The sequence below is a fragment of the Cimex lectularius genome, unplaced genomic scaffold (assembly GCF_000648675.2).
Source record: "Cimex lectularius strain Harlan isolate CLEC.00 unplaced genomic scaffold, Clec_2.1 scaffold332, whole genome shotgun sequence".
Lineage (NCBI taxonomy): Eukaryota > Metazoa > Arthropoda > Insecta > Hemiptera > Cimicidae > Cimex > Cimex lectularius.
This window is the reverse complement of record NW_019394218.1, coordinates 188,810-210,155: the sequence shown is the minus strand read 5'-3', so window position 1 is coordinate 210,155 and position 21,346 is coordinate 188,810. Positions and strand designations below refer to the sequence as shown.

The window sequence follows — 21,346 nt, the reverse complement described above, 5'->3', positions numbered from 1 at the left end:
TGGTATATGATGTAATGAAACATTATAAACATAAACACTGTTCATAACAGTAACTTAACTTTCGAGTTGATGTGATTAAGGTAAACCCGTCAATTTGCCAAACATAAATTCAGAAACTTTTAATTGGCCCTGAGTGTAGGAGTTCAGCAGAGAGGCATCGCTTCGGGAATTACAAGAAATATCTTCATGCTGCCATTAATATTTTTCCATTTCATTTTTTTTCTTATGTACCGTTTATTGTGATATTCGAAGCACGTTGAAATTATCAGATTTATTTTAACGTTTGATCCAGTAAATTTCTTCCGAATTGTTCAGCCAGCCAAATTAAGCTGTTAATTAAGAATTAATTACACGATTTTAATTATATCCTATGGTTTTGATTCAACCGGCCGATTCATATTTTGGAAGTATGATAAATTGATAATGAATCACACTATATCTGGAGATACGTTTGATCTAAAATTGACTGATAAACGAAAACTACACTTTTATTTTCGACAATCAATTCATTTATTGGATAGAATTCAAGCTTAAATTCAAACATAAAATGCGATATACATTTCGATGAAGCTTTAATTACTTTTATTGACGGACTCAGTTTAATTAGAGTATGTTTTTTTTATAAGGGATTATTGAAGTTTAAACGATATACTATGCTCCCACATTTTTACGCTACATTTAGTAAGATTTGATTATGGTACATACCGATATTTCTCAAACGCTTGTACCCATGGGATTTGACCATAAGCGAGAAATTTAAAAATATTAATTAAACTTATGATTCTTTCTTCTTGAAGGTGGGATAATAGGTCATCTCAAAAAAACCACAACCAGTTTTTATCCACAACGTTTCGGATTTATTTGAATCCTTCCTCAGGTGAGTTAACGCAATGGTTAAAAAAGTGGTCGTCAGTCATTAATATTTTATAACAATTTATTTTAAAAAAANNCACACACACACACACACACACACACACACACACACACACGTTTTTACGTCAGTTTTGAACCGATCTACATGGGAAACTAGTCAAAAAATTCCTGAGTTACTCTGCGCTTTTCCATTTATACCTCGTCGGGTATCTCGGTCGATTTTGTGTAAAATTGCTGTAAAAAATTGTCTATTCGGGTGGAAATGATTTTTGCATGTAGCACATTCTGCACAAACTTTTATGTATTTGGCCTTGACAATGCTATGCCCCTCTTTGGCACAACAGTTTGCCGTCATTTCTGTACCTGCCTTTGTCTAATCTTACCGTACTACTTACTTCCTATCCGGGGGACATATTGGCCCTTTAAACAGTTTAAGTATTTTTTGCCGAAAATAATAGAAGGCTCAAAATAACCAAATCGAATAATACATTTTAACTAGTACCCTTAAGTAGTAATCGAGTTAATTATGCCCCTTAATTTAATAGAGCTCTCAAAAGATCTATGCAATTAATTAAGGTTTTAGTTGAGATAAAAAAGTCATTCACGAACGGGATTCGAACCCACGACCTTCGGCTAGATACGCCGCTGCTCTACCACTTGAGCTATCGTGTCCTCGATCCACTCGGACACTAACTTCCCATCTCAACCCCACCTTTTGAATTTTCCTTCCTTTTTGCCATTTTTCAAATGTCGTGTAGTCTATTTGATTCTCAGCGACAAATGGATCTATGCGATGTTAATGAACAAATTCGTTAGAATTTTGAATGTGAATTCCATGGTTCTATGGAACAACTTTCAGCAACATATCATCATTGACATTAAAATCTGATGTCAATCTGACTTGCCACGCTTTAACTTATGTGCAGCACAATGTTGTTAGTTGTTCTCACTGGCACTCTCAACACGACACGCAAGGATGGCACAATTACACAGAAGACAAACACTTTGAGTGAGTAGAAATACTTTGTTTGAATATAAAATATATTTTGCATTGTATAAATTCACTTTTCCACATCCTAAATGTATTTGTTAAATGTAAACATTGTTTGTAAATCCCAGGCCCTGAAGATGATCTCAATAAAAGATCGAAACGTTGGCACGATAAAGAAAATGTTTTTCTGAAACCTACATCACACCCGACCGCATCTCACGATATCTGAATAACTATTGTTAGTTACTGAAATCTTTTCGAAATGATTTGTGAGGATTTTTGTAAAAGTGTAACATGTTTACCTTTGAGCCTAACAAATCCAAATCAAAATTCAAATCCATTTCGTGTGTAAATCTTTTAATGTACAAACAAGTAAAACAGATTTTCCTAATTATACAACTTAACTCTCATTTACACTAATTTAATTAAGAGCTACTTCTATTTAATATACTCAAAGACAAAACACCGTCTACCCCATTTTGTTCTTTACTTCAAAATATATGTACGTATTTTTATTATATTGGTTTTGCTCTTAATACGCTATTATTGTTGTTATTAAGGCGTTATTAGAACAAAACCAGGTTATTTTATTTAATTTTTTTTTGTCTTGGAATATTTAAAAGGATTTTTTAATTGTATAAAATCTTTACGGTTTCGTTTTTGATAAAATATATTGTAGGGGCTTTGTTTGAAATGCATCGTATGTGAAGTATTTCATAAACCATTTTCGACTACAGGTGGCCAGATTTTTATGCTCCATCTTCTTTGTTTTTTAATACTGCACAATTTGGAAAAGAAAATGCAATTACTCCTCTGTTTTTTGAAGAGTTAATTTTACACTGATTGATAGGCTCGATTCAGCACAAATATACCACGCATACAGATATGTGCAGAACCGCCTTATGACTCCCTCTCACGCCGCGTTATCCTACAACAAACTCAGCAAATCGGCGTGGGTTCAACCTCGCGGCCTGGTTCCGAGTCCTAAATACGGTCGAAATTAAATTTCCATGCCGGACCTTCCTTCTCTTCAAGCCATGTATACCGTGTGGTTTTCGGTGTAGACACCACGTCCGACTAAATAGTGAACCCCGTCGTGACATACCCGACGAAGTGAGTGAGGGCACCTGAAGGTCTCTTCTGGTTTATTCGGACAAGAATCTTCCACCTTCAGTACGGATCTACAATCTCTTTCCTCTCAAGCCATGAATATATTGAAATCCTGCTCTCTCCGCGTTATCCTACCACGAACTCAGCAAATCGGCGTGGGTTCAACATCGCGGCCTGGGTCCGAGTCCTGAATACGATCAAAATTAAATTTTCATGCAGTACATCCTTCTAGTTAAGTCATGTATACAGTAGGGTTTTCGGCGAAGTCACCACGTCCGATTAACCAGGTCGAGGCGCGTACTCAGGGCAGTGAATATGAGCACCTGGAAGTCGTTCTGTTTCTTCGGACACAAATCCTCCCTCTTCAGTACTGATCTATGATCTATCTTTTCGTTCACGCTATGAATACATTCGACGCTCGCTCTCTCCGTAAATTAACCAAAACGCACCTTAGTTAGTCAAGTCGCCGTTGGGTCTTTCTTTCCCTGTTCCTTTCCCTAAGGACAGCTCGAAGATTTAGTCCGAGGCCAACGATTGTGACACATCCTTCTACGAATCGATGGCATTCGTATCAGTCTTCGCTCTCGTCAAAGGCCTTCCTCCTCGGGAGACCACTTTCTTACACTCGCAAGACTACTTAGAATAGACTCGCGGTTTGACAAGCTCGCATAGCGCTGACAAAGGCAGTCTATCCACTTTGATCCAAAGCCTCGTCCGTCTTTGCGACGTGAATGTTAACGGACTCAGGTGTCGATGGTTCACCTGTTCTCGGTCATTTGCTCCTGTTTTACAAATGCGAGTAAATAAAGAGAAGTCTTAACTTCTCTCACTCGTAAATGTATTGTTCCGTGTTTTCTCACATTTGAGGGACGGGGTCTCCATCCCGTTCTTCGGATACGAATCCCCCAAGCAAGGGTGAGTGTCAGATCGCATCTAAGCAACTACTCTCCTGAGTACAACACCTCGCCCGGAAATAATCAAAAACTTTTCGCACTTCTAGTTACATTGGCCAGTGTTTTCTCACATTTGAGGGACGGGGTCTCGATTCGTTTCTTTGGATACGAAACCCCCGAGTAAGAGTGAGTCTCAAGAGACGCAGCGAGGCAACTGCTCCCCCGAGTACAACAACCCGCTCGGAAATAAAGTCTTAAATAAAGTCTTGACATCGAACTCCCCGAAGGACGAACCATGCTACGACGGAGCGCCGCAGCGCCCGTCCACTTGGGTCGTGCGACGGCTCGTAGACGAGCAGCCCCTTAAAGTCGCATGGTTTTGAGCCTCCTAAGTTAAAGTCTTGAGGACGGAGGGACGGGCCAGAGTGTACGGAAGAGGTACAGTGAGAGGCGACACCCGGCACTGTTAGTTTCTCACTGCCTGGGAGTCGGGAATCAGCCATTGAGACTTGTCCGCAGCCTGGGGCGTGAGCACTTTTCTAACTGCAGTGGTACTATTTTAACGATGCCATGAAAGGAACTGCCCGCCAAAGCCTAGTTAAAGCCGTCCGGATGCCCGGACGAAAAGCCCCACCCCATAAAGAGTACCTTTACGAATTTTATGGGACAACAATTTAATAACCTTTCAGAACTATTGTAAACTTACTCAAGTAATTTTGCGTTTAACAAATTAACCAACACAAACAAATTATTTTAAATCGTGTGTGAATTATGTGTTACAATTGAAAATTTATCTCAATTCCGTTCGTGTGGTTTTACGATTGTCTTTTTATAGCTTTTGGAGGAGTGCAATAAGGTCTATCGCTATAGCATTATTTTACAAGGAGGTAATACATACATTATAAATTCCACTTTGGGTTTGGAGAAAATTTTCTTTTCTTGTCCTAGCGCAGACGTCGCCAACGGGTTGTATGGCTAATTGGAAAGATTTACTTCAAAGGCGGAGCAAAAGGGACTCTTGGCTCTTTGACAGTTGGTAATTAGTGTCCCTCTTCATCTTTTCAAAAAGTCGTTTTTAGTGAATTGACGTGAAAGTGGATGCTCGGTCTGAAGAGAGGGTAGTCGGGGTTCAATCTTAACAGCTATAGATTCACCGTCTCAATCCTCACCCCTGCCACCCTCCTCTTTTAAGTCTTTCCTTTTAATTTAATATTCTGTCAGAAAAGTTGAGAGTTGGAAGTTTCACGACACGACTTGGGCACTCCGAGTGAGATGTGTTTTTTGAGTCGAACTGCGTCCCAAATGAGACGTACGGCTACGTTATAGCCTTGCTTTGGAATAGTTTACATATTTAAGTAAAAATTGAATTTTTACAAGGATTTTTCCCTTCTCATCAAACATTTCAATTTTATTTTATTTGACACTAAAAATCTGCCTGGCATAGGATGTGAGGCCAAGTGATCTCCACCCTGTTGCTGAACTGACGGCTCCTATCATCGGTGGACATCGTTCATGCTTACCCGCCCTGTGGGTCTGTGCATACGACGTTGACACAATATATTAATAATTATGTAAATAAATAAATGAAAAACCCAGCAAAAGTAAGATAAAGACAGAGGAAAGGTAGGAGGCAAACAGGGGTCCCAAGCGCCATATCACAATGGAAATGGATAGGGATAGAGATAAAAGAGGCAGCCATAAGTCCTATTGCACCTCGACCTGAATAGATCTAATGTGTTTCCCTTTTATTTATAACTCACTGGCCACCTTCAAGTTGTTAATCAGCTTCAATAACGTTACCAGCGGCTCCTTAGTGTAGGATCTGGCTTGCGGTTTTTCTTGTTCTAGTTGCAAGAACCTGCACCTACAAAGATCTAGAAACATAGAATGTGTTCTGCGGTCTCCTCCTCTTGCTGGCAGTATCTGCACAGTATTTCTTCTGTCTGTACTCCTATCCGGTGCATGTGCTTTCTTAAGTGGCAATGTCCTGCCAGGAGTCCAACCAGCATCCTGGTTCGGTTGAGTTTGCAGTAATTCTTTTGTAAATTTTGCGGATGATCCATCTATGAATTTCTTTGCGGGCCTCATATCTGTGGATTGCTCTACCAGGGTTTGGACTCATTAAGGATCCATTTTAAGATGTATCTTCTTTTGTGGCAGGTTGCTAAGCCAAGGAAGGTTCAGGCTCCCTTTTTGGCCAACATGTCAACCTTTTCGTTGCCTCTATGCCTCGAGTGCCCAGGGACCAATGCCAGGGTCATTCGTATCGCTGACTTCAGGGCCTCCATGCAGTTACACTCTTTGCCTTCGCCTCGCAGAAGCTAGGGCCGTTCGTCTGCCTCATTGTCAGAGAAAAGGCTATCTTTCGGGTATTCCTAGCCTTTTTATATCTCTGGCGCATTGTTCAATCGCGATGATTTCAGACTGGAAAACTGTAGCACATTTACCTTGGTTTACCGTCATCTCGAAGGCTCCAACTCCCGTACCCTTGTCGGTTTTGGACAGTGGAAAGGAGTCTAGAATGTACTAAATGTCAATAGGGAATTCGAATTGTTGTTTTAGGCCCTCACACATGGGTCGATTGATTTGCAATGCAAGTTTCAAACCAGTTTGCAACCACGATGAAACCTTTGTCCATACAGGATCGTGACTGATTCCCGATCTGTGTTTTCTGTCTGTGACAAAATGGGTCAAATAGTTCAAACGAAGAAGTCATAATTGCCTATTATCAATACCGCAGCAATACGAAGGGAACAGTGTCGTCCAGATACCATTCTTCTTTCCGATTCTCTCGGGACAATATTTCTGAATGGATGAATTCCAATGCGTTCTTTTCAATATAAGGTCCAGTAAAAGCAAGGGTTTTTTGAATGAACGTTGACAAAAGAGAGTTTCGTACATACAAGAAGCTCGATCAAAATCTCGATGTGTTCTGCTTGGCGAATAAAAAACACGGAAGAACACTAAAACTGAGGGATCTCCATAGGCTCTTCAAACTCCGAGGTGTACTTCTGTTCCTTAACAGGCTGCCAGACGGAAATCTGCTCTCTGGGCAATACAAGGAAAAGGAAACCATCGTTTTTGGCTAAATGTACCATTCTGTCCGAGATGCTTCATATTTGATTAGTGCTGTTCTTCTGGAAGAAAGCCTCGTCATACTTTTAAATGAGCCAAGCCTGTAGCCAATAAAACTTGCTCATCATAGCTAGTTTTATCGCTGAGAACTGGTACAAGAGTTTAATTTTTTATTAAAAAAAAATTTACTTAATTACTTGTATATAAATTTATCTTGTTCTGTATTCATCAGATTATTTTTTTTTCTTTCTGATTATATTATAAAACACAGAGAATATTATTATAACTTATTAGCTATTTCATTGTTTAAAAAAATCAATATTTCGTTAGTAATCTTGATTTCAAATAGATGTATATTTCATTACTGTAAATACTTATGTTTTTTTAAAAGAGTGTGTTTTGTTATTTATATCATCTGTCAAATAAAGTATTATTATCATTTTTGTCTCCCTAGAGAGAAATATGAACTCCAGGCTGCTCGTACAGCAGAACAATTGAATCAAACAAATCAAATCAAATTTCTCCTTTGTTTCCTTTCTGGAATACCCACCGAGTTTGTAATAGTATAGTACTTCAAGTTTCACGATCTCTCCCACGGAAGTTATGTTTATTTCTTGATCACTCATAGAAAATACGCACATATTTGGTGTGAAACGGTGCAACCATGCAACTGAAATCGTTTCTTGACGGGGAAGAACGATCGCACGAAACCAGTTGGATGATTTCAATTCTCGTTTCAGTCGACCGGTATGTGGATCCCTTTCCCCTACATCGACAAGGTCACCAAACAGTTGCAAGTGCAACTGAATTGAAACTCGGGTTGCAAACGAGTCGACCCATGTGGACGGGTTTACTGTTTCAAAGCGGAGATTAGTTTCGAAACGGGTAAATAATTCAGTTGTTTATAGTCAGCTAGTTAAAAAATTGTAAATTTATTCATTCAAACACATAGTTAATTTTTATTACTAATTAAGGGGATGCTACGTTAGGATTAATAACCACTCTTGGATATTAATGGTTTTTCGTTTGCATTTCTCTCAAAAATTTTTTATGCTGAAGCCAGTTTATTTGTACCTCTTGTTGTTCTATCAACGATTGCAATTTATTCAAATAATTTGCAGATGTGGAAACGTTGCTTTTTATATTGCCCTTTCGATCAGTATTACTCAGACTCCGTAACTTATCATTTACAGATTTGATAATTTCTTCCACTTCCTCTTTCTCCTTTAAAATCACCTGATATAAAATATTAAATTAGTAATGTTTACAATACTTCGATAATAGAAAGGAAACCTACGCTCAATGCATCGTCTACGATTTTTATTTCTCTCATAAGCGCTTTTATCTGTTCTCTGTCGTCATCACACAATTTGAGTTTAAATTCCATTTCTGCAACTGCTTCCCTGCTCTGTTCCAATTGTCGAGATAGATTATTTTCATTGTGTCCAATTGAGTCACGAATTTTGGCCAGATTTCTATACTCGTCATACGCAGCCTACAAAGGCAAATCGTTATTTATGCAACGCGAAAGGCGCATCAAATTAAGTCACCTCGTACGCCTGCTGGTCCTGTCTGATCAGTTTATACAGCTCTTTTTGAACTTCTACAATAAGCATTTCGTAAGAGCGCTGTTCTTGACTCAATATAACACCTTTCTGCTTATTTAGTAGAGTAACAAAGCTGAAAAATAAATATAACCACTAATTTTTTATATTTAAGTTTAATTACCATGTTGCAAATGGTTCACATATTAATGCATGTATATAACAAATACAACTACCTGATTTTTGCACGAAAAAATGGCCAACTTTGGAAATGCATATTTTCTCAGCTTTTTAAGTCATAGACTTGCGCTAGGTCCTTTTTTAGAAAATTTTACGCTGAAAAGATATCTTTTTAAATGTTTTCCTAGTTTCTGTCATTCATCAATAAATTAAAAAATTGGGAACATGTTTTGTACTTTTTACGAAAGTTATTCAGAAATCGTGAGATGCGGTTGGGTGTGATGTAGGTTTCAGAAAAACATTTTCTTTATCGTGCCAACGTTTCGATCTTTTATTGAGATCATCTTCAGGGCTCAAAGTGTTTGTCTTTTGTCTAATTGTGCCATCCTTGAGTGCACTTTCAACACGACACGCAAGGATGGCACAATTACACAGAAGACAAACTCTTTGAGCCCTGAAGATGATCTCAATAAAAGATCGAAATGTTGGCACGATAAAGAAAATGATTTTCTGAAACCTACATCACACCCGACCGCATCTCACGATTTCCGAATAATCATCGAGTAACGGAACTAATCACCACCCATTTTTACGGAAATTTCAAATTGAACTGTTAAGCCAGGAAATCGTCCTCGAGCGGCGCCCTTTAACAACCGATAAAACCGTTTAATAAGGTTTCAAATGGTCACTTTCACTTTGCCCGATTACTCAACCGTTTTGGAGTTATTTCCGATTTTTGGGCAAAAAACGTGGTCTTTTACTTGCTCATGGAAAAACCGATCACCCTCTCTCCTAATTTTACCATACATAAACTTATTTTTTCAATACGTTATTCGAAGTCAAATTGCCACACCTGTGAAATGGGAAGGAAAAATTGAATTTCCGTGATAAGGTAAATAAGTGATTATCGACAGCAAAAGCATTCCGCATCCCAAAAGGTGAAAGTAAGAAAAAGTAAGAAAGTGTTTCTTCCTTGTTCACTTTTTTGAAAAAGTCCTCGGTACAAAAGTTCTAGAGCGTAAAATTTGCGAAAACATGACGGTTCAAAATTTATGCGTTCTTGAAAATCGGGGGAGAGAGCGATTTTGCCCAAAAATCGCGAATAACTCGAAAGCGGTTGAGAAATCAGGGAATGTAGAAGGTGACCAATTAAAAGCTTATTAAAATTTCCTATTGATTGCAAGGACGATTTTCTCAGCTCCACTCAATTTGAAATTTTATTAAAAAGTGCAAAATTAACGTGTTCCCGAATTTTTTGAATTTATTGATGATTGGCTGAAACTAGGAAAACATTTAAAAAGCATTTTGTTTGGCTTAATATTAAAAATTCTTTCAAAAATGAGACCTAGCGCAGGTCTGTGATTTAAAAGGCTGAGAAAATATTCATTTTCAAATTTGGCCATTTTTCGTGCAAAAACCAGGTCGTTGGTTTTATTTTTGACAGATAATGTAGATTTTATCAGAAACAGGATTTATGTCGATAAATTATTTTAAACCGATGAAAAACTTTATTTTAGTTCAAATATTATATATCATGTGTAATGGTGATAGTGATAGAATTAATAGAAATACATAAACAAACGTATACATTTACCAAGTCAATTTACAATATTCATGATTGCTGACTACTACCAGAACTATATATAATTATTAATACATATATTAAATTCTATTTGAACGCATCGGGGCTTTGTTCGAATTACTTACGCATCAACAAGACATTTTGGATAATTTTGTACTAGTTGGTTTAAACTGAATTCAGTTATATCCAGTTTGAAAGCTTCACACCAAATCTCTTGATCGTCGACCGGATAGATCCTTTTCCCCATGTTTACCAATTTGGCGTCCTGGTTAAATTCAGTCGGAAGGTTTTCGCCCGCCAACGATTCATCCTGATTTCAACAGTTTTTTGTATTATTTCTCTAATTTTTGTCCAAACCTGGGCCTTCACTTACCTCGAGCTTGCATTGAATCTTTAATTTCAGCGCGTATAAAATTGGATTCAGGTCGTGAACATCCATCGTCTTGCCAGTTTGGCCAGGTTTTATGCTGTTCTAAAATAAATAAATTTAATAATTTCATCAAGAACTAAAATTTACTATTCGAATATTTTGAAAACACATTACTAGTTTTTATAAGTTGATAAATATAAAATTTAAGCAAATGTGACATCGGAATTGTAGATATATTGGAGAGACGTACCAAAATTTTGTTTGCCAAGTTTTTGACTGCTGGATGCTGAATTCCGGCAAACCATCCGGGTTGTTTTCGTATTAGTTTTAACTCTTTGTCGATTGCGTCCAAAATCTCTTGGTAAAAACATCTCAGTTTGTCTCTTCGAGATGGATCTTGCTCAAATCTCAACTGAAAAAAGTAGCTTAATGCGTGTTTTAGACAGTAGAAAATCACAAGACTTACAAAAGAGGCTTCGGGATTTTCCACGTAAATATTGCAATCTTCGTCCCCGGACACTGTGTATTTTACCGTCAAATCATTTCGTTCTTCAAGTTCGCTGATTGATAATTACTATTAGTGAAATTTTATGAGCAGGTGAGAAAGCAAAAGGCTTAAAGTTACATCTGCTCTCCTGTAGCACTTAGCCAAACAGCGTCTCCGCCGCCGTATGACACTGCCAAAAAACCACACGCTCCTCCATCGTCGGGCATCGCTTTGCATGCGCAGTAAACTCTGTTGTCTTCGGAAATATGCTTCAGATCACATGGATCCAATTCTGAATTTAGCATTTCGTCTGCGGACTTGATTAAATCATGTATTTACGGAGTACAATTTTTATCTTTTCACAGACGTACCATGCCTCTCTTTCTCTTGTACGAGCTGAATGCCTCGTCCACTGGCACGAGCTGACCTTCTGGAGGGTTTTCCTTAAAAACATCTTCCAAAGTCCCGTTTAACAGTTGCAGAAGGAGTTCTACAAGGTAAATATTGCGAAGCTTTTTCTTATCAACAGTTTGCGACGGTTCGCCGATAAGTCGATTAAACCAAGACTAAAAACAATTAAAATTTCAATAAAATAAAAACATTTTTAAATAATCATTCATTTTGTTCCATGTGTATACATATATGCTATGAAATCTTTTGTCAAGTGGTCATTAATTATTATTAACTTTAATACCATGTACTATCATTTTACCCACTTGACAGTAACTCTTATTGATTTTATAATAATTTTTTTCTTTCTACGATTTGTGTTTCTTTACTTGATTTGTTTGCAAACTATTGAAATAACTAATAGATACATACTGGTCAATAAATCTAAAACAGAAACAATCATGATTTTCAATTATTTTCTGGCTTGACCGTCAAAACTCAACTAACCTTGGACAAGATTAATTAAGGTTTTTAGTTGAGATAAAAACGTCAACACGAGCGGGATTCGAACCCACGACCTTCGGCTAGATACGTCGCTACTCTACCACCTGAGCTATCATGACTTCGATCCATTCGAACACTAACTTCCCATTTCAACCTCACCTTTCGAATTTTCCCTCCTTTTTTTGCCATTTTTCAAATCTGTAAGTGTAATCTATTTGATTCTCGGCGACATTGAAATGGCCTCGGAGAGCTTTAGTGAAGATATACTTCATTTTAACTTATTCAGTTCACTAGTTTTCGTGGTCCGCTTGACCAATTAATATCTTTTAATTAATTGGTCAAGTGGACCACGAAAACTAGTGACTTGTACAAGATTTTGGAGTTTCAATTGAGGGGCTCTGCCAAACCAGCCAACATCCAATGCATCCAATCAAAGGTCTACCTAAATTAACCTATCCACAAGGACTTTGTGCTTTGTCAACGAACTGATGGTATCCACATTCCAAAAGGTTCATACCAACCTCTCGACCCATACTAAACCTACTGCTCAAGCCATCCCACCACATTCCCTTCCCTTTAAGCGACTATGGCCTCGAGACCTTCTCGAGAGAGTGGCAGCATTTTGCCCTTCGGGTTCAGTGCTACGACCGTGAGAAAAAAATATCACTATTATAATATGATATAATAGGCTAAAAATAAAATGTTATTAAATTTTTTTCTCAGGGTGTCATGGTTCTCCATTTTTGAGGTGTTCACCAAATTCAAGACATCAAATTGTCACTCCCTCTACATATTTAAACCACAAGAATTCGAATCTGACATCATACACTGCCTTCTGTTGTGTATATATTATGAAACTTGAGTTGTTCACCAGATGTGAAAACACATGTTTTATAATATACATCTCGGTTTCTTTTTTAAATTTTTATAGAGTCAAATAATAATAAAATCAACGTTCAGAACAAACTAGGGCTAATTCAAATGGTAAGAATCGTGCTTAAGATAATTTAGATAAAGAAAACTGTTGTCGACATGATTAAATTTCATCAAAAACTTATACACACAACACCACTTTAAAAACGATTATGATAATAGTTAATGATTCAATCTCTGAGTAAAACTACTATCACAATATCACACATTCTAATAGATTGTCCTATACACCTCTAGAATAACCCTCCACCAAATCCCCAAAGACCTCCAATGCATACTAAGCAACAACTCAACAACAAACAAAATTTTTAACTTCTTAACAGATATCCAACTGATAGATAAAATTTAATATCCCATCCCCTCAACTCTTGTTTCCTTTGATGGTTCCCCGTGTTGGCGGTGTGGCGCGTCTGACCTCTGGCGACGCCCGTACCCCCTCGGGTGCTGGTCAATCTTGGGCTGTATTGCCTCCCCGGACTCTGAGATCAGGAATCTCCAGCGAGCTTGGAGGAGGTGTCGATGGTGACTAGAAAGCCCTGTGCACAATATTAGGGTTAAAAGCATGAGTTGCGAGAGATACGTGGGGTTCCGTTATTTCCAAGCCTTGGGCTGCCACGGCGCCGGGGTTTGCGGGGCTTCGCTCTGATGGGGCCGGGCTGCACCGTTGACTTGTATAGACTCAAGTTTTAATGACCAATAAGGTCGTAGCCTTTATAAAGTGTTTTGTTTGTAACTTGATAAACCGAGTGGTGTTCATACTCAAAACCAAATCACATTTACAGTTATAACATAAAAATAGACGAGGCTTTATGAACAACATTATTTTAAGGAACTGACGTTATAATGTCATATGGCTAGTTTATTAAAAAAAAAGTGTTCAACAAAAAAAAGTAACTACAGAAACCGATGATTTTCTGAAAGTCAACATACCGTAACTAAGCTTTTATCTTTCTGTTTCAGTGATGCCTTCTCAAATACCCTGTGAGCTTCGTCGAGGTAGTACAGAAAATCTTGGTCGAGTTTCGTTTCGTAAGCCCTCGTTATTGGTGATGAGGCATCATCGCAATTTTCATCACCGTCTGTGTTTGCATCAGCAGCCATGTTTATAAAATTTTGTCAATGGTGGTTGAAAAGCTCTTGGAAGAATTTAGTAGAACGGCAGATTTTGTGTATTTGTACAAATAATTTATTCGGAAATCTAATACATACTGAAAAGTTTATCACATGGTTTTTACATAATTTATTTTAACCACAAATGTTTTATTAATATGTTTATAAATAAAAGTGATCATCAGGTTTTATAAGTTATGATTTTAACATTCAGTAAAAATTGTAAACCTTTTCCCCAACGCCTGCAGTTTTCGATAAGTTAAACATTTTTTAGGTACATAACAAAATTTTGTTTGACTTTATTAATATGAACGATGGAGGTTAGATGATCTCCAAAATCCAACGTTTCGGTGACATTTTTCCGCTTTATCAAAGAAAACGCCTTTTGTACGTCCATTTTCTCCCATGGTGAAATACTGAATGTTGGATGGCTTTTTTTTTTTTTTTTTTAGTTTACGCTGGCATATTACCCATGAAGTTTTCTTCTATTTTCATTTTACTGTCGAGCGTGATCGGCCGCCCGCACCACTCATTCAGCTCCATCTCATCTTCTAAATTTCCATGCTTGAAGATAATCAAAAAGAAACGTTTATCGACTTTAGAAATCCATAGATTATGTTGAAAGCTGATGGATTGTTGCTTATTAGGACAGATTCTAAGTTTATTGGTTTTGAAATATTTGGGACTTTGCTCAGATTTTTTAGCAGTTTGTCTCTTTCATTTTCATATTCTGGACATTCAAAAATTATGTGGGAAGGATTTGAAGGGCAATCGCAAGTGGGACAGTTCGGAGACGATGCCAAACCGATTCCCTTCTTGTAGCTACCCCATAGGCCATGATTTGTCTTCAGTCTAAAAATAGTAGAATAGAACTTCTTTGACATTCCTTCTGGGCTATCGCCTTCCGAAAACCATGAGGAGCTTTTTCTTGAGCTCAGTGAACAGTGACCTGTAATAATTGCCAACATTTGATGCGTTGTATTTTTCTTGCCACAGATTTCTACAAAACTTTTCCAAAAAGTTTTTCCCGTCATCTTTAGGAATTTTAATGTCAAAGGTTGGACCTGATGTTGCAGCCTCCTTTGCAAGTGCGTCCATCATTTCATTTTGCCATAAACCTGCATGGCCTTTCACCCAACACAATGCCACCCTTTTTCCCATGCTTTTGTCTCAAGCATTTTCCTACAGATTTGGGCAAAAATATAGTTTCTGCATTTATATTCTGGGGTAATGTTATTTATCCTATCTACAATGCTTCGACAGTCTGTGAGGATACAAAAATTAGAATCACCCAATTTTCGTATGTAATCGAGAGCGCTATCTATCGCAATTAGTTCTGCTGTATAAACAGACATTGAAGTTGGATGCAAATGTTGTTGCTTGTATTGATGTTTAGGGTCAAAAAAGGCATAACCTGTTTTGCCATCGATGGAAGAGCCGTCAGTAAATACGTACACATGTTCCGGATACATCTCGTATGGATGGCCTTTTGGATGTAATATATCGTTTTTGGATGGAAATGTCAATCAAAAACAGCTGTAGTGGCTATTTGGCGTAATTTTTCCCCTTTATCAAGGAAAAGGCCTTCCGGGTCCAATGCTCGCGGGGTACATCCATTTTCTCCCATGATGAAATATTGGATATTTGATGGCCTTTTGGATGTAATATGTCGTTTTTTGGATGGAAGTGTCAATCAAAAACAGCTGTAGTGGCTGTTTGGCGTAATTTTTCCCCTTTATCAAGGAAAACGCCTTCCGGGTCCAATGCTCGCGGGGTATGTCAATTTTCTCCCATGATGAAATATTGGATGGCCTTTTGGATGTAATATCATATATTACTAATATGTCGTTTTTGGATGAAATTCAATCTTTCACGCTTCGGTGACATTTTTCCTTTTTATTAAGGAAAAGGTCTTCCCTCTCGGTGGGCTTTTCCCCTTTTTAAAATGCAAAAATGTCCCCGAAACATTGGAGATTAAATGAATAACCAACAGCAACAGCTAATGTGAACAATGTTTTAAAGAACTGATCGATATTTTATCATCAGTTTTTTGTTTCGTGCGTGGCAAAAGTAAAACGTCTTAGCATCGTCAGTCAAAGAAACAAAAAAATCATGCTAGTTACACTTTTGAGACGATAATTTATGCAAATATTAAGTTATTGTATTATTAGAGCAAATGAAATCTTTTATTCGTAAAATGTGTACAATTATAAGTTGATATAGTGACATTGTTCCTGGTAAATGTACAGTCAAGTGCATATTTCATTTTGTTTAAATGGGAGGCTTAAATTGAATATGCGACAGTCGAATTTGTTTGATTTCGTCCTGTGGTCTGCAGGGTGATGAATCTGAAATTTGTTGTTTACAAACATTTTGGTCTGCTTATCCTCGCTGGGTTGGTCTGATTCACTAAAATGATCAGTAACCATCATATGACTGTTTTTGATACTTCCAACGAAGAATTTAAGTTGAGTTGTTTGAGCTTTATCGGTTCCGCCGGGTCTGTATGTAATTTTGACCCCGCTGAAGTTGAACAATTGGAGGACTTGGTCGGTAGGCGGGGGTGAAAAGGCGATTTGGCCAGGTAGCCAAAAGAGATGGGAAGAGGCGGGATGAAAGGGAAAGTATAACCTTGGCCTGTGACGTCATAGCCGCACTACGTCACTGGTCGTAAGGGTTGTCGGGGGCGGTGATCCATATGGTTGCCATAGCAACCGCTCCAGCTAGGTCAATGATCCCTCCGGCCGTCTAGAAAGCTACGGCGGCTGTGTTTTGGCAGATTGGGAAGCGAAGGGGTCTAAGGCTATTTTCTTTTTTATACGGAAAAACAACTCTTACCAATGTCGACATGATATTTTTAAACTTAATATTTATTTGTGCTATTTAGAAGGGTTTAGAAGCCTAAGACAGCTGAAAAAGACATGCAAGATTTCTGCTTTCAAGATTAGAATGTTGGTAGCTTCATTTTCACCACTTTACTATACACATATACGAATTACATACTACAATCACACAGATTTACCACAGAATCAATTACTTGAACAACTCCACGACTTTATGGACAATTATGCGACAGTCCGTTTAGTAGTGTTTATAATTGTAATACTCGTGCATACAAAAGATTTTGAGATGTAAAGAGCTTAATTATAGTCTAATTAAACGTGCAATAATTCGATAAATAGAAGATTGGAAAAAAAACATTTCCATTAGTGGTACTGTTAATTATATTACAAAACAGCATAAAAGCTAGCAGATGCTATAATGGGAAAAACCTATTACAATCCTGGTGTGCAGATTACTGTTTAAAACTGGTGTTGATGTGATGGGATCTACTTTATAAAAAGGTGTTAAGTCTTTAACGAGAATTTAATGTCCTGTTGAAGCCGGTACAACGCACAAAACTTTTTGTACAGTAAACAAACATTATTTTATTATTAAATATTGAATAAGGGTTGCCTTTTGCTTATTTGTGTGTTGTTTGCTGTTTAGATGAAATCTCAGTCGTTCAGCAAGTTTTTAACGGTTTAACGTTCAGCAAACATTTTTAGGAAATTTTCCTTGAATTAAAACGTAGCCTTATTTACAGTAATATGTATGTCACCTTAATTTTTCCTCTTTGAAAGGAAAAAGAAATATAATTTTCCTGATGGTGTTAGGTATTCACATTTGTTTTTATAAATATTTTTGTTTATATATATAGTAATATAAATAAAATATATAAAAAATAAATAAATATAAATATATAAAAACAAATATGAATACCTAATAAATCTATCTAAATAAATAAATGAATGCTTTATAAATTAATAGTAGAATATGAATAACTTAAAATGTTAGTGTTTTCTAATTTAATTTTTTTCTTTTACTTTCAATTTTATATTTTAGGGAAAGGAAAACATAAATAATTCCTTAAAACATAAATATTTTTTTGAGATTTATAGGAACAAAAATTAATTCAAAGATTGACTTCGGCACACAAGAGCAATCCTGTTTGTACTTTTTTACTTTCTTTAAATAAAATAATATTTAAATATTCAAACCAATTTATTTTCGTATTTAAAAAAAAATAATATAAACGCTTGTTTTCTTTTCGTGATAAAAACATACAAAATTTGACTTAGGTGCACATGAGCAATCCTGGTTGTAATAATTTGAAAAAAATAATATTTTAATTTAAAACAAAGTTCTCTTTTAATAAAATATAATAACTTCTCTTCTTTTATGTTAAAAATTATAAAGTAAAATATACCACATGTAATTAAATTCTGTAAAACAAAATAATTTGAACTTAGAACCAGCAAGTAACGTGGAAAAAAAATAAATAAAAAGGAAACTGACCACATATCTTCTTATATGTAATATTCTTTCCATAAAGAAGGTCAAGTGACATGATCTATTTCTTTTATGCTGCTTATTAGCGCTACAAGATGTCATTTTTGCTCCAGCATAAAGATAAAAATGAATTGTTCACCATGCCCGGTTGTTTTTATTTCGATCAAAATTCAAAAATAATACTTAAAATTTTCCATGTATTATTTGAACCCATTGTAATGTTAATGTGTTTCCAGTTTTTTATTTACCATTTAATTAGTTATTTATTATATATTAAACATTTTTTTCTTAAGTTCCCTTAAATATTACTTTTGGAACATACCTTTTCTATGTATTATTAAAAATTATTAAGAAAAGTAATGTAAACTTGATATCTTGCACATAGATAAATTGCGTAAAAACTTTTGGGTGTAAAAATGGTTATTTTATTTCATATTGATTATTCAGAAATCGTGAGATGCGGTCTAGTGTGAGATAGGTTTGAGAAAAACATTTTCTTTATCGTGCCAACGTTTCGATCTTTATTGAGATCATCCTCAGGGCTCAAAGTGTTAGTTTTCTGCGTAAGTGTGCCATTCTTGGGTGTCGTGTTGAGAGTGCCATTTTCTGAAACCTACATCACACCATTTCCGCATCTCACGATTTCTGAATAATCATCGACTAACGGTCACTAATCACCACACATTTCATATTGTTAAAGAACGTTATGGTTGCACCCTTTTCGTAAAAATCAGTTCTTTTCATTTCATAACATTGAAGCTAGACGTAATTGTATAATATTTTTGAAAATTATTAAATGGATCTTAATCTGTCAAATGAAACTCGTAAAGATTTAGTGACTTGAATTCGCAAAAGCCTTGTAGACTTTAATAATTTTTTTTTGTTTTGGTCGAAGGTTTAATTGAGTTGAGTTTAAAGTTGGAACTCTATTGACAGTTGCCTTACGCGGTTTGAAGGCCGTCTTTTATCCGTTAATTTATTTAACGTCAGTCAATGAAGGCTGCCGAAGTAGTCACTTATACAAGCGGAGGAAACGAAGGGACGGGGTAGAAGGAGGGAAACTCATTTAAGTATACATCCTTACTCTCTCCACCCAAGGGAACATTCTCAGACAATATAATGGGCCCGTCTCGCCCGTTTTCTTCTGCCCCAAATCTCTTTCTCGCTAACCTCGAACTAATAAAACTCTACTTTTTCTTGTCTGGGATAAACTATACCCAAACCAAAAAGGGGGAAAAACAAGTAGTTGTTGATTAGATTTAAACGATTAAATTATACATCAATTCTAAAGGTTATTACTTATTAATTATTATTTGGAGATCGTGAGATGAGGTCTGGTGTGACGTTGGTTTTAGAAAAACATTTTCTTTATCGTGCCAACGTTTCGATCTTTATTGAGATCATCTTCAGGAATCATCAGATGATCTCAATAAAGATCGAAACGTTGGCACGATAAAGAAAATGTTTTTCTAAAACCTACGTCACACCAGATCGCATCTCACGATCTCCAAATAATAATTAACTAACGGTCACTAAACACCACACGTTATTAGTTATTTCGATTAATTGTTCTTTCTATGTAAAGTCTTTGTTGAGATAAAAAAAGTCAGTGTCACGAGCGGGATTCGAACCCACGACCCTCGGCTAAATACACCGCTACTCTATCACTTAAGCTATCGCGACTTCGATCCTCTCGGCCACCAACTCTCCATCTAGCGGTAGTAGCGGCGTATTTAAATGAAGGTCGTGGGTTCGAATCCCGCTTGAGACTCTAACTTTTTTATCTCAACAAAGACCTTAAACAGAAAGAATAATTAATTCAAAGAAGTAACTTGGTCAATTGACCACTAAAACGTAAATGGATTAATATTTAATAAGTAAAAGAAGTATCACTTCATTAACCAGCTCCCCGTGGCCACTTCACAGCTTTTCGCAAGTCGCTGATAACCCAATCTTGATTACACAACATTTGAAAATGGCAAAAAGAGGGAAAATTCGAACCATTGTAGGTTGAGATGGAGAGTTGGTTTTCCAGAAGATCGAAGTCACGATAGCTTCAAGTCGTCGAGCCGCGGTGCATTTAGCCGAAGGTCGTGGGTTCGAATCCTGCTTGTGACTCAACCAAGACCTTACATAGAAAGAATAATTAATTGAAAGAAGTAGTGGTCAATTGACCACTAAAACGTAAATGAGTGATTCGGCTAAGTCTTTCTTTTATAATTATATTCGTAAGTATTAATTATATCAGACACGTGAATAAGTAACGTTAAGGACAAATCCACATTTTGTTTAATTCAAAATTGTGTTATACTGTTTGAAACTTTGAAAGAAGTGAAGTCGAACGATTTAACTCAACAACTACATTAAAAATGTTGGAACATGGTACTCTTCAATAGATCAATAGAATTTTTAATTTGCTTTGGAGTACGCTTTTTTGCTAACGCTTTCCTTCGTTTCATTATTTTATACTTTATGCTTTTGTTCCACTTCGAATTTCAGTTATGAAAAAAAGTGATACGTAATGGATAAGAGAGATAGGGTTATACTTATATTCAAAACTTTATGTCTTTAGGAGTACTGACGTTTATCAATGGTTTACTATTCATGGTGGTCTCTTTTCCCCCTTTTCTCTCTCTCTCTCTCTCGTGAGCGCGCGCGCGCGTGTGTGTGTGTGTGTGTGTGTGTGTGTGTGCGTGCGTGTGAGAGAGAAAAAGAGAGAGAGATAGATTAGATAGATAGAAAGATAGATAAAGAGTGGGAAAGAAAGGGAGAGAGAGGAGAGAGGGAGAGGGAGAGGGAGAGAGAGAGAGAGAGAGAGAGAGAGAGAGAGAGAGAGAGAGAGAGAGAGAGAGAAATTAGTGAGTTAGTAATGTTATTAAAAGTAAGAGACCGTACAAGTTTTTAATTGCTTTCTCTCGTTTCTGGTTTTGATTATAAATCTTTTAAAGAGAAGAGGAGGGGGAAACAGCCCC

The 21,346-nt window shown here is 36.7% G+C and overlaps 1 protein-coding gene across 1 annotated transcript; it reads right to left on the bottom strand.

Annotated features, from left to right (window-relative positions):
- Positions 1-7,946: 7,946 nt before the first annotated feature.
- On the bottom strand, positions 7,947-14,176 carry LOC106665143. The gene is made up of 10 exons (XM_014391364.1): positions 13,863-14,176; positions 11,477-11,671; positions 11,244-11,422; positions 11,085-11,178; positions 10,869-11,030; positions 10,622-10,720; positions 10,374-10,558; positions 8,493-8,622; positions 8,240-8,437; positions 7,947-8,178 (listed from the first exon to the last, which is right to left on the bottom strand). Exons 1-10 carry the CDS (start codon positions 14,031-14,033, stop codon positions 7,954-7,956), a joined length of 1,638 nt encoding a protein of 545 aa, XP_014246850.1. The 5' UTR covers positions 14,034-14,176; the 3' UTR covers positions 7,947-7,953.
- Between the last annotated feature and the right edge of the window lie 7,170 nt (positions 14,177-21,346).

Excerpts from the sequence above, each read along its gene's own strand:
- LOC106665143 (XM_014391364.1), bottom strand. The coding sequence starts at position 14,033 with ATGGCTGCTGATGCAAACACAGACGGTGATGAAAATTGCGATGATGCC. Across the intron at positions 10,721-10,868 it reads ACTTGGCAAACAAAATTTTG|AACAGCATAAAACCTGGCCA; the intron begins GTACGTCTCTCC and ends TATTTATTTTAG. Across the intron at positions 8,438-8,492 it reads AGGACCAGCAGGCGTACGAG|GCTGCGTATGACGAGTATAG; the intron begins GTGACTTAATTT and ends TTGCCTTTGTAG.